The sequence below is a fragment of the Mus pahari genome, chromosome 2 (genome assembly GCF_900095145.1).
Source record: "Mus pahari chromosome 2, PAHARI_EIJ_v1.1, whole genome shotgun sequence".
Taxonomy (NCBI): Eukaryota; Metazoa; Chordata; class Mammalia; order Rodentia; family Muridae; genus Mus; species Mus pahari.
Genome location: NC_034591.1, coordinates 60,628,915 through 60,644,437, shown reverse-complemented (window position 1 = coordinate 60,644,437; position 15,523 = coordinate 60,628,915). Strand labels below are relative to the sequence as shown.

General features: G+C 36.9%; 1 protein-coding gene, 1 pseudogene and 1 gene segment (V, D, J or C); 1 reads left to right on the top strand and 2 right to left on the bottom strand.

The window, feature by feature from the left end:
* The window catches only part of LOC110316062, a 3,228-nt pseudogene extending 899 nt beyond the window's left edge, over positions 1-2,329 (top strand).
* The window catches only part of LOC110316504, a 359,339-nt gene that overhangs the window by 228,695 nt on the left and 115,121 nt on the right, over positions 1-15,523 (bottom strand).
* The window catches only part of LOC110316060 (anionic trypsin-2-like), a 15,325-nt gene continuing 13,490 nt past the window's right edge, over positions 13,689-15,523 (bottom strand). Inside the window, exon 5 of the mRNA XM_021190145.1 lies at positions 13,689-13,736. Within this exon, the coding sequence (XP_021045804.1) occupies positions 13,689-13,736 (48 nt within the window). The remainder of the gene's footprint in view (positions 13,737-15,523) is intronic.

Genomic DNA, 15,523 nt, shown 5'->3' with positions numbered 1-15,523 from the left:
ATTTCTCCCATTCTCAGAATTCCTTATTACCTGTGGTTCATTGTTTAAGGTTGTATGTGATCTCATGAAAATTTTCATGTTCACTTTGGCATCTCTGTTACTGTTTTCCTTGTTCAGCTTATATGTAGGCATCATATTTGTGAGACTTTATGGGTGTAGCTACTGACATAACTTGGAGATACAATGTCACAGCATGCTCACTTATTATTTGATTTTTAAAAATCTTTCCAAATTCTCTCCACAATGTTCTCTAAACCATCAGAGCAAGAATTGTTTTATAGACAAATGTACTGGGATTGGATTCCACAAGTTCACATTTTTATTGGTTACAATACTTTTTTTTTCACATCTGTTACAAAGAGACATTTCTATATGTAAACTGAAGACTGCACATCAGTGTAGGCATAAGGGCAAATATTTAGAATGTAACTTTGTAGTGTCCTAGTTAATAAAGGCAGGATTATAGGCTTCTCTTCAAAATTTCTTCACTAGCCTTAGGTATTTTGTTGGTTCCCAGTACTAGTCTACTTTCCCTCATGTTGTTCAGGCTTGAATAGTTCAATAAGTGAGTCACAGGTTAGTGCCAGGTTAGGTATCAGAGCTAGGAAATGGAAAAATCTAAATGTAAAGCAAATTAGTAAACAATGAATTGGTGTAAATGCACAGTATAGAATATTATTAACTTGTAAAAATTGAAATCATGAACTTTTCAGGTGAAAAAATGGAACAATGGAAAATATCCTAGCTCACACCCAAATTAAAAATGTCACATATTGGAGCACCTACCTACTAATCTTAATATATGAGTATGTATTATAGAATACCTAGGAAAAGAAACAAAAATCAACAAAAATAAATGGAGAAACAAATAAAACTTAGGAATGTAAAGAGACCAATGCCAGGATAGAGAAGTGGAAGAGCAATGGAAAAGGAATAATGGGATACAGAATATTTTACTGGGGAAATGGGAAAAGCTACAAGTGAGAAAAAAACCAGGGAGATAAATACAGACAAAGAAAGCAGGAGGATAAAATAACAGTTAGGATCCCTGAAAATGTGATACAGAATTATAACAATAAAGCTTAAAAGAAAGGCACAGTATATATGTGTGTGTATATATATATATATATATATATATATATATATATATATATATATACATATATATATATATTCATATATGTTATACATTTTTATTTCACATATATTATCAAATTAATGAATTCTTACCTGGGCTAAGACTACTCCCTCCAAAAGCCACAGACCATCAAACAGAAGTCTAACGCCCTTTTTTGAGAATCCCTCTTTCAAGTTGTTTCTCAGGGTTGTACAAGAAACACTTGAAACATTATTATGAGCTATTGTTTACTGCACTTGGCTACCCCACAAGAGGCAGAAAGTAATTCTTTTTTGTTGAAGGCACCATGCATTTCAGACACAGGACCAGAGACCTCTAAGCCAAATGGACTTGAATAACTTCTTCCAGAAGATTAGGTTTCATGATACCAGAAAGTGTTATGCAAGCCTCTAAAAGAGGGGTCAACAACAGTCCCACAAAGCCATGGTGCCTATGAATCACCTCACTTTTAAAGGAAGCTTTCATTGATAAATCTCCTGTTTAAAGTATATTTTATTTGTCACTTAACAATGTACATGTTAATGAAAGTGTTGGTTTAAAAATCACATGTATCCCCAGTGGAGAAGCAGAGATCAACATAGATTTTGAAATATTAACAGTAGATATAAAACTNTTTCTATAATGCAGACAATTGTGTTGCCAGTGATGATGCTGTTGATATAACATGTTTACTGATATCCTATTCAAAGAACAAATTTCCATCATAGTATGTAATTGAACCAGCTATTTTCAACAACTATGCAGTCACTCTTGAGATTGGTAGGGAGCCTTACACTCTTGGACTTTTTGATACTTTAAGACAAGAAGATTATGGCAGACTATGACTGCAAAGTTATCCTGCGACAAATGTTTTCCAGTATGTTTCTAGTGGTCTCTCCATCCTCATTTGAAAAAGTAAAAGAGAAGTGGGTGCCAGAGATAACTCACCACTGTCCAAAGCCTCCTTTCTTGCTTGTTGGGACTCAAATGGGTCTCAGAGGTGACCTTTCTACTATAGAGAAACTTGCCAAGAATCAAGAGAAACCTGCTACTCCAGAGACTGGTAAAAAGCTGGTGCGGGATCTGAAGGCTGTCAAATATGTGGATTGCTCTATACTCACACAGACCGGCCTGAGGAATGTGCTTGATGAAACAATATTGCCTGCCCTGGAGCCTCCAGAACCACAAAAGAGCCACAGGGGATGCTGTTAGGAAACACATCATTACTGGTGACTGTGAGCTCCTTTCATGTGATGACATTACAGGCCTGCTTTATTAAGGAACTATGAGCATGTGGAGTGGCACGGATACTTTGAATCAACATGAGGACTAGTCAAGGCTATCCCTGTTTGTTCTTCCACAGCTAAAAAGGAACACTTAGACTACTGGCAAAAACCTCTCTCAAGAAAAATGGCAAGAGCTTTGTGACTCTTCATAAATCCTAATACAGACTATATCAGATTATTTTATTTGCAGGTCCTGTTTTTTTTTTAAATGTTTAGGTAATTTCTTTCCACAGTCCTGATGTTCAGGAATCACAAGGGCTGAACTGATACTTTCTTGTANCTTAACTGTATATAAATTATTTTCATGCATATTAAAATAACAAAAGACTTCTCAAGTAAAAACAAATGTCATGTGAACATGAACATTTTTAGTCTCAATTTATGAATATTTGTTTTTCTAAAAGAAAATCACCTGTAATCCTACCACCATTTAGTTTTTTCTTTGATACTGCTGCTGAAATATTATTCCATGCAATGTATTTGGAGATGTAGGATGCAAACAACATTGAAATGGTAATGAGAAATCACTTCATATAGTAAGGTATTTCCCACAGACAAAAGGATAAAGAGGTCAGAGACACAGAAAGTAAGAGAAAATTCACTTTATTGGCATAATGACATAAAAGGAATGCTTAGTTTGCAGCAATGGTGTCCTGAATCCAGTCCNCATAGTTGCAGACCTTGGTGTACACAGCAGGGCTGTCCTTCAGGGCACAGCCATAGCCCCAGGAGACAATGCCCTGGAGCTGTCCATTGCAGACAACAGGGCCACCAGAGTCACCCTGGAAAGGAGAAATACAGTATTGAAGGAAGAGGCACAAGGAAAAAGGACCACATTGCTTTGACCTGAAGATGCCATTTTAGCCATGCTTTGCCTCCCCTGGTTAGCCCATCCTCTGTTCTGACTGACATGTTGAAATAACCTCCAGAATAACCCTTCTCACTTTCACATGGAGCTACTACAGGGAACTTCCTGCCTCATACACTTGGGCATGCAAACACCAATCCTAGGAAAACAAATTATTTTTTGAGATTGAAGCCAATTACCTGGCAGGAATCTTTGCCACCCTCGAGTAAGGCAACACAGATCATGTTATTGGTGATCTTTCCCGGATAGGAGGCCTCACAGTCAGCCTGAGACTACACTAGGGCATCCAGGCACTGGAGCAGGTCGGGGTTGTTCACTTTGAGGAAAAGATGAAAAGGAAAGTGATTCATACCAGGATAGTGATCAACATGCCAGTGGTGAACTCTCTCTGTTACCTGGGCATTATTATACATATTAAGGCTCAAAAAGAAACTTGGATTCCAGAATAGTGATTATTGATGTCGATTCTGGAAGTAATAATAGAATTTTTTCATCTGTTCTGTTTATATTCTGTGATCAAGGTCATTTTGTGTGCAACTCTGTCTAATACCCACTGCAAAACTGGGTGGACTGTAGGTATTTGCAATGATTTTGCATCTTAGAACCCAGTGACTTAAGAGTAGAAGTCTGATTGTTTTTGGGAAATTTTAAAGGAAGCATACCAAGTTTCCTATTCACCCCCAAAGCTCAAGGTGTTACCCCAGCCAGAGATGAGACACTGAGAGCCTGCAGGTGCACAGGAGCTGGACAGAGCCACAGTGGCCACTCTGCCACTGAGGGTCACAGGGGAAGCAAACTTGATCAGCATGATGTCATTGTTCAGGGTCCTCCCATTAAAGTCGGGGTGCTTGATGATCTTGGCAGCATTGACAACCTGGTCATTGCACTCCACGACATTGATGTTGTGCTCTCCCAGTCTCACTTGGATATGGCTTTTGGGAAGAGAAGCATATTAGGATCTTCCTCTCCATTACCTGCAAGTAGCTCAGAGTTATTGAACTCTTTTTGCTGAATATATCTGGAATAGGAAAAAGGAATTTCTTAATATCACAGAAGTAGGAGAGTTGTGATGTGCAAATATTGAATTTGGTTCTTTCTCTCCTAAAGTCAATTTTCCTTGCTTTCAATATGTATATCATTGAGATTATCATCTTAAATTTCCAGTAGCAAAGTACTCTGTAGGTGACTACATTTTGATGGGTTACCAGGGAAAGGGCAGGTGATGTTCTCAGCTTGTAGGAATAGGATGCAGAGATGGTTGAATTACTACCCTCCTTTAGCTTTCTTTGATGTGTTTTACAGAGCTTAAAAAGTTTAATGTAGTTTGAACTCTATCTTCAAAGAATCCTGGAAATATAGCCCATATATTTTATATATATATATATATATATATATATATATATATATATATATATATATATATAACTATAGAATCCTGATTGGTTCTGTAACATTGTAAAGAAAGTAGAAGTGTTCAATTCACCATTGAAGCTCAAGGTGCACAGGGCCTGTGCAGACCCACAGTGGCCACTCTGTCATTGAGGGTCACAAGGGAGGATATATATATATATATATATATATATATATATATATATATATATCAGTCCTAATAAAAGTCATTGTTCCAGACTCCTAAGTTTAAAGTTTTAAGATAATATTTAGCATAATGAAGAGTTCAACTTTCAACTTAGGACTATTTCTCTTGTACATATAACCTCGGCTGAGTTATCTCCAGTCTATTGGACCCATGCAGAATACCTGCTGGTTCATTTCCTGGAACCATACACTTTCATTTCTGATTTCATAGTGAATGAGAGAGGAAGGGGTAATAAACCTTAAGCTTACAGAGAAACTTGAAAGACTGGAGGCAGAGCTACTGCTGGAGGAAGAAAGAGGGCATTGGAGTGTTCATAAAAATGATCCTTAGTGGTGGGATTCACAGCTTCTAGAAGATAGAACAAGACCCACAAGGGCCAGGAACAGGAGTGTATTCATTGTGACAGAAGGTTGTGAACACTGTGGGAAAGCTTGCCTTTATACCTCAGTGCTGGGAGAAGGAGGTACTAAGGGGAGGGACCCCTCTGCTAGTACACAAGGACACCTCTAGTTTTCCCATTTCCAGAGACTTACCTTATCTCTGCTTTGTTTGTCTTCTCTGTAGGTAGGTTAGGGACATGTGATAAGGAAAATTTTCTTCTTGGTCCAATGAAAGATACAGTTGATTCTTGAAAGGAGCTTTGCATAAAAGAAAAAAAAAGAAAAAAAACAAAAACAAAAACAAAACAAAACAAAAAACAAAAACAGTGGAAATATAGACTATTGATGCATCACAGCCTTCTTAGGGAGATATAAAGAGGTTAGATAGTATAGAATGGCCTTCTTAACAGAAAGTGGGCAATATTTAAAATGTAAGTAAATAAAATGATTAAAAAAAAGAATGGCCTAATTTATTAGATATACTCTAACTTCATGGGAAATTATTTGCTGAAGACTCAGTACTTTTAGGTGGGGAATATCTACAAAGCAGTCCCATATCCAAGGCTCAGGACCATTGTTGAAGTAGGAGTGGTACAACTCTAAGAGCTGAGAAATGAGGGAGTTTTCCAAGGGATTATCTCCTTTAGTAATATCAGAAGATGTACCCATAAAGTCTCAAAAACAAGACTGGCCAAATATGAACTGAACCTACACTACATCACTGGCCACACCATTGTATATCAGAAAAAACAAACAAACAAACAAACAAACAAACAAACGCTACAATGGTTTAAGCCTACACAAAGAACAAGAGGAAACTGAGGAAACCTGGGATTGGAATCCGTGATCTTCCCAGGGAAGAGCACACTAGGCACACCAATTGGTTTTTCAGTGCCAAATAGTGAGGCTTGAAAACATACATGCAAGTAAATTATATAGAATGAGCAGATTATATTCAGAAATAGGCATGCATATTTATATATGTATATATTAACATATATGCATCTCTGGATGTTGTATCTTAGTTATTTGTTCCTGGTCTCATTCATAAGTGGAATGTCTGTCATATTGTCAGGTCTGTTGAGATTTGCAGACTATTTACATAATTTCATTTTTCAGTATCATGTGTGAGGTATGGAGAAAGGATTGATTTGGATTGATTCTTTTTAAACTGGCATTCTGCCTCAAAGCCATAAGGAGGTATAGAAATTATTTGAGGGGTGGAGTCTCAGTGTCAGCAGCACTTAAATGCTCTGCTTACAATCAACCTAGAGGTCCAAATGAGAGAAGTATATACCCATTTTTCTTCTTGTGGCTGTCTTCTTGGAAAAACATGAAAGCAAAATTTTTAGGTTCCTTGATAGTGCATTATGTCATGCCAAAGTGGGTAAATTGTACCATCAACAGGCAGAAGAGGTTTCTGTACTTGGAGTGTGAACTGAGTATTACCTCTGGTATGTTCCTATGGATTGGAGTTTCTCTGAAATGTCTATGGGAGAAAAGGTGAAACCTCTAGAACCCACATGGTCAGAGCCATATGTAAATTACTCCTAAGTTCTAAAGGCAAAGTTTATAACCCTAACCACCAACACAGAAAAAACGGGGATTTTACCCTGGTAACTCATCTGTTCACCTTAAAGCTATAAAACAAGAAAAATACTTCAAATATTATATGACACTAAATAGTAAATTCAAGTCTGGAATTAATAACCTAAGGGAAAGAAAATACAAAGGATCAATGAAAGAAAGATTTGTGTTTTGTTTGTTTGCTAGTTTGGTTGGTGTTTTTTTTTGTTGGTGGTTTTTGAGAAAAATATGTAAGATTGACAAACTCTTAGCCAAAATAATGAACAGATGGGTTCTGAAGATCCACATTAACAAAATTAGAGATGGGGGACATAACAGAAGAAAGCAGTTAAATCTAGAGAATCATAGGATACACTCTAAAAACTAATACTGCATCAAGTTAAAAAATCTAAAGAATATGGATTACTTCCTTGGTATATGTCACTTACCACAGTAGAATCAGGATTAGATAAACAATTTAAACAGACCTATCAACCCAAGAAAAATGGATGCAGTAATTGAAAGTCTCTCAACCAAAACCAACCCAGGGCTGGATGATTTTAGTACAGAGTTTCAAGAAGGAGTTAATGCTGATACTCCTCAAATTATTACACAGTGAATATTTTATTCCCCATTCTAAATGAGGTTCAAGCACCCTTGCTTATGCCTTCCTTCTTGTTAAACTTCCTTTGTTCTGTGGGCTATATCATGGATATCTTGTATTTATATAGCTAATATTCACTTATCAATGGGAGGAAACTGGGTGGTATAGGGAATGGGGAACCGAAGGAGGGAGCTCAGGATCAGGTGTGGTGAGAGACAGGGGAGAGGGCCAGAAATCCAGGAGAATGAATGGAAATCTGCAGCAAGGTCCCTTGGTCTTGCAAACTTTATATGACCCAGCACAGGGGAATGCCAGGACCAAGAAGTAGGAGTGGGTGTGTAGGGGAACAGGGGTGGGGGGGCTGGTATAGGGAACTTTCAGGATAACATTTGAAATGTAAATAAAGAAAATATCTAATAAAATAAAATAATAAGTTAAAAAAAAACACATCACAAAGATCATCCAACATGATCAGGTATGCTTCATCCTAGGGATGCATACATAGCTTAATTTATGAAAATTGTTAAATATATTACACAAAATGAAAAAATGAAAAAAAAAAACCACATTGTCATCTCATTAGATGCAGAAAGGACCTTTGACAAATCAAAAACCTTCATAATAAAAGTCCTTGCAACACAATAGGTACAAGTCACCCCTCAAAATAATAGAGTCAATTTGTCATAAGCTCACAATCAATATCAACCTAGATGAAGAATAATTTAAAGCATTTTCACTAAAAATCAGGAGCAAGACAAGTTTGTCACCCCTCTCCTTACCTATTCAATATATTTCTTGAAGTCTTAGCTGGAGCAATAAGACAGAAGCCCATCCAGGGGATACAAATAGGAAAGGGATAAGTCAAAGAATATTTATTAGCAGATGTTACATTTGTATGAAAATGACACTAAGTTTCCACCAGGAAATGTCAACAAATGATAAACACTTTCAGGAAAGTATGAAGATATGTAATTAATACATAAAAATCACCGAATCCCCTATGTAAAAATGACGAATGGACTGAGAATGAAGTCAGGGTAACAAGACCTCTTTTAATTGCCTTAAATGTACACAATTTGGAGCAATTGTGCAAGTAAATGAAACAGTAGAATATTAAAACCATGAGGCACTGTAGAAAATATATAAAAATATAAAAATATAAAAATGTATCTGAAAACATACAGAATTTCCAACTTCATGGTTCAGTGAGATTCACATATTAAGCATGGCAATCATATGAAAAGCAATCTACAGACTAAATGAAGTCCTTTTCAAAGTTACAATATGATTCTTTCATAGCAGCCTTATTTATAATAGCCAGAAGCTGGAAAGAACCCAGAAGTCCCTCAATAGAGGAATGGATAGAGAAAATATGGTAAATTTACACAATGGAGTAAAAACAATGAATTTATGAAATTCTTGGGCAAATGGATGTATCTGGAGGATATCATCCTTAGTGAGGTAACCCAATCACAAAAGAAGTCACTAGATATGCACTCACTGATAAGCAGATATTAGCCCAGAAACTTAGAATACCCAAGATACATTTTGNAAAACACAGGAAAACCAAGAAGGAAGACCATTGTGTGGATACTTCATTCCTCCTTAGAATAAGGAATAAAATACCCATGCAAGGATATAGGTACAGAGACAAAATTTAGAGCTAAGATGAAAGGATGGACTATCCAGAGACTACCCCATCCAGGAATCCATCCCATCATCAGCCACCAAACCCAGATACTAATATGCACATGCCAGCAAGATTCTGCTGAAGGGACCCTGATATAGCATCCACTGGTGAGGCTATGCCAGTGCCTGGCAAACACAGAAGTGGATGCTCACAGTCAGCTATTGGATGGAACACAAGCCCCCAGTGGAGGAGCTAGAGAAAGTACCCAAGGAGTTGTAGGGGGATGCAACTCTGTAGGGTAGGTGCAACAACAATATGAACTAACCAGTACCCCCTGAGCTCGAGTCTCTAGCTGCATATGTAGCAGAAGATGGCCTAATCTGCCATCTTTCAGAAGAGAGGGCCTTTGGTCTTGTAAAGTTTATATGACCCAGCACAGGGGAAGCCCAGGGCCAAGTAGTGGGAGTGGGTGGGTAGGGGAGCAGGGGCGGGGGTGGGGTATAGGGAACTATCGGGATAGCATTTGAAATGTAGATAAAGAAAATAATAATAAATAAAAAAACAAATCTTGAAGGGACTTTTGTTTTCTCTTTGTATAATGTAGTAAATGGTTCTGGTTAATATACTATAACAGCTAACAATATCAAAGAAGAAGGAATTCTAATTAGTAATATGGATTTATTTTACAAGGACATTGTCACAGACTTTCCTGTAATTAGAAGAAATTTGGATTTTGAAGGTCTTGGCAATTTGCTAGGCCTTAACTTTATCCCCAGATTATATGGTGACTATGCCAGTTGACAAGTACATCTTAGCTAGAGGCAAAAATATCTGGCAGCATTCACACAATAGTTTGGGAAGAATTTGAGAATGTTACCCAAGATCTTGCACTTTGAAATTCAAATCTGGCTGTTGGGGAGNCAGAGGTTTGAAGCCTAAACTGACTCTGTGGCTGAGGTGGAGCCTTGGACAGGGACAAGGTTTAGGTAAAGTCACTATTGAAGGGACATTTTTATCCTTCATATGGAAACAGGTATAACCAAAGTTAGATTAGAAAACTCAAGCATAACAGAAGACCTTCTGGAGGTATCAACATACCCTATCTCAAATTGCTATATAGATATGACAATATACACACAGTGTAATGGCAGAAAAACAGCGATGTGGAACAATGGGATGGGATGTAAGATTCAGACATAAATCCTCACATATATGCACACCTGATTTTTGAAATGAAACTAGAGATGCAAACTGGAAAAATAGCTTCATGTTTTACCTTCAACAAATGGTTCTAGTCAAACTGGATGTCTGCATGTAGAAGAATGCCAGTAGATCCACTCTGCTCAAAACACAATTTCAAATAGATCTTTAACCATGTGGACTTTCTATGCCCACCCTTCTCTAAATAAAGACATGATTTTGATTTAAATTAGCATTTGTTTCTGATTACTCGGTTTTCCCTTCCTCTCTCCCTCCCTCCCTCCCTCCCTCCCTCCTTCCCTCCATCCCTCCCTTCCTTCTTTCCTTTCTATTTTACTTTTAAAACTTATATTAACCCATACATATTATTTTATGTCTATCACATGGTTTCTACCTCTCAGACTCTAATACTGGGTCTAGCCTCCTCCTCTCTGTTGGACTGGCAAATGTTCTGCTGACTGACACTTTTCAGATTTCCTCTCTGTCTCACCTTATGACATATAGCCATATATTGGTTTAAATAAAATGCTTATAGGCCATAAGCATTTTATTTAAATCTATAAAAAGCTGAGAGAGGAAGTGTTTACAAATCACTGACTTTTAACAATACCCCAAACCTGGCTTGTTAGCATATTTCTGAGGTTTCAAAAACCATGATTTGTTTAATACAGATAATCTTTACCCAGTGCATAAGACATCACTCCAATGTCTCCCCCTCTTCGTCAAAAAAAGGTTCTTTCTCTAATATTGATTAACTAAATACATTAAGAAAAATGATGAGAACTGTCAGGTAAGAATTATATTCCCAATGTCCAGTCCATTTGTATTAATCACCCTTGGATAAAGTGCTCCATTCTCTATCCACTATCTCTATTTTGGAGACTTCAAAGTACTGTTCCTGAATCACTTNCCATCATAACTTGCATTTATCAACTTATAAATATCTTTTTAGACTGTAAAACATTTTCAGATCCTAAACACATTGAGATCAATTTTGAGAATAAAACTTTCTAATCTTCAACCCCATCAGAGACCTGAGAAGAATAAATATTAGAGAAGGATATATATTACCTGAATAAACAGAAAGTGTAGGACAAGAAGCTTCCAAAACTACAGAAATTACAGGGGTTGCTTGAAACCTGGAAAGTCACCTGAGTTTTCATTGAAATATGGAGTATCTGTCGTGAGCCTTCCGGACCAGTGTATTTGATAGAGTTCTCTGTAAAGCAGGAACTATGAAAAATGTGCCTACCTTTTCAGCATTTGACATCCTTTGTGCCATGATTGTCCATTGCTTGGAGAGCATTCTGTTTGAAACTGAAGCAAGGACAGTAGTTTGTTTGTTTGTTTGTTTGTTTTCTCAAGTGTCTAGCTTTGCTGCATCTGGAGAATACTCCATAAGGAGGTTCTTGGATGACCATCATATTCATTAAAGTAATATGGAGGTCCCTTCAAAAGCAGTTGTGTCTCCCGGTCATGATAAGCATCTTATGAATGAGACATCTTTAAGTGCCACAGTATGTAGATCTCTGAGGTGTCTGAAGATCATCTGTGTATCTAGAGTATATCTGATAAGGAAATATTGCTTGTTTCTAGTTATCTGTTATCTGTTCCTCTTTAAAACATCTGCAGGAGACTAAATAAAGCTTATTTCTGAAATAAACCAGTAAGTTAGATGGCCACAGATTTGATAGATTTTTGGCTATCTTTTACTTCTTCACTATTCTAAACAGTTTTCAGCAGTATATTTTAGGGGCTAGAATGTCACATTACATTTTTAAATGAGATGCATAGGAACAATACCTCAGAAAAGAGTTAAAACTTATAGGCAGTATGTTGTAGCAAAATATGATCTTAATTTGTATTATTTTACAATGATCTAAACCAATGTAAAACTTTTTGGCTTGTTGTTATTCTTCAGTTTAAATGTGGTATCAGTAATTTACCCTTTTGCTCTATCATTTCTACATTTCCCCTTTTTCTTTCATTATGTCTCCCCTTATTTCCCCTAACACTGGATAGAAGACAAAGAATGAGAGAGGAGAGGAAAAACAGATCCCTGAGTATTTTGCCTTCTTTCCTCTGTGACCAAGACCATTAACAAATTGTTACTGACAACCCTTTAAAAGATGGCAATCATACACCACACATTGAATGACCAAAACCCACTCACCACTATCTCTTGAGAATGGGGAGTCATTTTCTTAAGGATTGCTTCTGGCTGTATATGGACAATGGCATCTTTTGGAGGCTCTAGGAAAACTAGGATATTGGCTAAGTACTAGGAAAGCTAGCTGTATCATTTACTGTCCATTCTCTATGTGACAGGAAAGTGAAGGGCTTAACTCAAGTCCTGGCTCGAACAGTTTCTAAGTCTTGATTATCTTAGCTAGTATTTTAGAAGTTGTCCAAGATGCAGATTTTTGAGGAAACATAATTATGGCAGTTTGTGCAGCTACATCACCTGTAATATTTGTCTTATCTTATTTGGTGTCTGGTCCTTTTGCTCTGTAACCGTATAAACCTTTAAAGGCACTATACATTACTACATTAATGCATATGGAATGTGCACAAATCAGCTAAAGATAATTATCTGCTCAATGTTTGACCAAATGAAATGAATCAAAACTTTATAATACATTTGGACTGTATAGCCAAACTCAAATATAAATTTCCAACTATGCTCCATGAAAAGATGACATGCAATAAAAAATTCCTGAGGACTCTATAGCCAACATGATGTACTTGCTATATGTAGCTGAAGTCCAGGATAGAGATATTGATATCTCAGCCAGTTTCAGAGCTGTTCCTATGTAACGGTATCAGCATTCATGTTACTTATTTTGGTGATTTCCTTAGTTTATTTCTTCATGTCTTCAAGCAAGCTTTCCAGGAGGTCTCCTGTAGGGAAATCTAATCTTTATTAGTTTTCATGGAACGTACAGCTTTTCTTCTTGTGTTGAAACAAAGGCAAATCCTCCCTCCCACCAACACAGCACAATTCCTGCCTTCTATTTTGAAGTTAACACATCCTTAAAATAATGAGACTGGTTTAATTCAGCAGTTTTTCCCATATTCCAGTGTCTCACCAGTTGTTGGTTTTTGCTCATTAGCACTTACAAAATTTATTCTTAATAAAGTACTATGTGATATATCTCTGGGGGTCTTTGTTACACCTTTCTGTTTTATGAGCATCTCTTTTAAAGCATAATTATATATATTTACAATGATTGACTTGTAGAATTGTGTGGTAAACCTGTAACGTGCTTTTCATTGTATAAAAAGGACCGGATATCAAAGAGGACAAGTATAACATTTTCATTTTACTGAAGAAATATGTTGGAGAATTGTTAGTCTTAATTTGCACAGGTTTGCTCATAATAGCCATAACATCTAATAAGTAAGTTCAGAGCCGATATTTCAAAACTTAGAGCAACAGCTCATTGAAATCCTGGATATGTATCTATACTTTGGTGTATATACTTTAACTTTCCAAACTCTGCAAAATGCAGCCAATCCATTTGACAAATTTTATTTTTATTTTTCAGGGTACCCTTTGGGTTATACTCCACAGGTAATAGATTTTGGTTACACATTGAATAGATACAATAAATCTATATAATTATTTTGTTGTTCCAAAGGACAAAGATATCTTTCTTCAAACTTTTGCTGTTAACAGGGTGTTTCCTATGAAACTCTGAAACTTTTACTGCACTTTGTATTAAGAGAGGGTCTATCTCATTATTACCTGTGCCTGAGGGCCTGGTAGTCCTTGGTGGGATCTGATATATATATCATACAACTCTGATTTTTGAAGTGAATCATACATGCTCTGAGAAACTTTACTTATTTTTTCTGACATATAATCTCACTTTACTGATTTACTTGCAACATTATAAAATGAATGGGTTTCAGATTGGTGTTCATTTTGTAGTATGAAAGAAAATCCAAATTGGTTCTTTTATAAATTGAAGTCTCTTACTCTTGGTTATTTGCTGACAATTTCTCTCCCAAAATTACCATAAGCTTTTTACCAATGTTCATCTTATACAAATAAGGAGGCAATTTCAGCATTAGTAAACCTACCACAATTTCTGATGGGTCTATTCCTGGTAATTGGCAAAGTCACATTTTTCCTTTTAGAATCAATTCAGGTCTTCAATTTTTTGCCTGTTCATGTACTAAAAATATACATTATCTTCTCTCTACATAAGAATCCATGTGGGAGAATGAATAGGAGGCAATATAACTATAATACAAGCCAACACTGGATCCTAACAGTCTACATGTGCATCTTGCAATATCTTTTTTTAAGATATCTTCTTTATTTACATTTAAATGTTATCCCCTTTCCTGGTTTCCCCTCCAAATCCCAATTACATTCCCCTCTCCCTTGACACCAACCCACCTACTCCAGTTTCCCTGTCCTGGCATTACCCTACACTGGGGAATCAAGAGTTCACAGGTTCAAGGACCTATCTTTCCATTGCTGACTAACAAGGCCATCCTCTGCCACATGTGCAGCTAGAGCCATGGTTGCCTCCTGTTTGGTTGGTGGTTTAGTTCCTGGGAGTTCTGGGTGTACTGGTTGGTTCATTTAGTTGTTCCTCCTAAGTGGCTGCAAATCCCTTCTGCTACTTTGGTCCTTTCATCCATTGGGGACCCTGTGCTCAGTCCAATGGTTGGCTGTGAGCATCCACCTCTGTATATATCAGGCACTGGCAGAACCTCTCAGGAGACAGATGTATCAGGCTCCTGTCAGCAAGCACTTGCTGGCCTCCACAATAGTGTTTGGGTTTGGTAATTGTGTATGAGATGGATCCTCAGGTGGGGCAGTCTCTGGATTGCCTTTCCTTCAGTCTCTGATCCACACTTTGTCTCTGTATCTCCACACTTTTTTCTTCCTTTTTCTTGAGCTTCATGTGGTCTGTGAATTATATCTTGGGTATTCTGAGCTTCTCAACTAATATCCACTTATCAATGAGTGCATACCCTGTGTGTTCTTTGTGACTGGGTTACCTTACTCAGGATGATATTTTCTAATTCCATCCTTTTGTCTAAGAAGTTCATGAATTCATTGTTTTTAATAGCTGTTTAGTGTGGTATATTTACACAATGGAGTACTACTCAGCTATTAAAAACAACGAATTTATGAAATTCTTGGGCAAATGGATGTATCTGGAGGATATCATCCTTAGTGTGGTAACCCAATCACAAAAGAAGTCACTAGATATGCACTCACTGATAAGCAGATATTAGCCCAGAAACTTAGAAT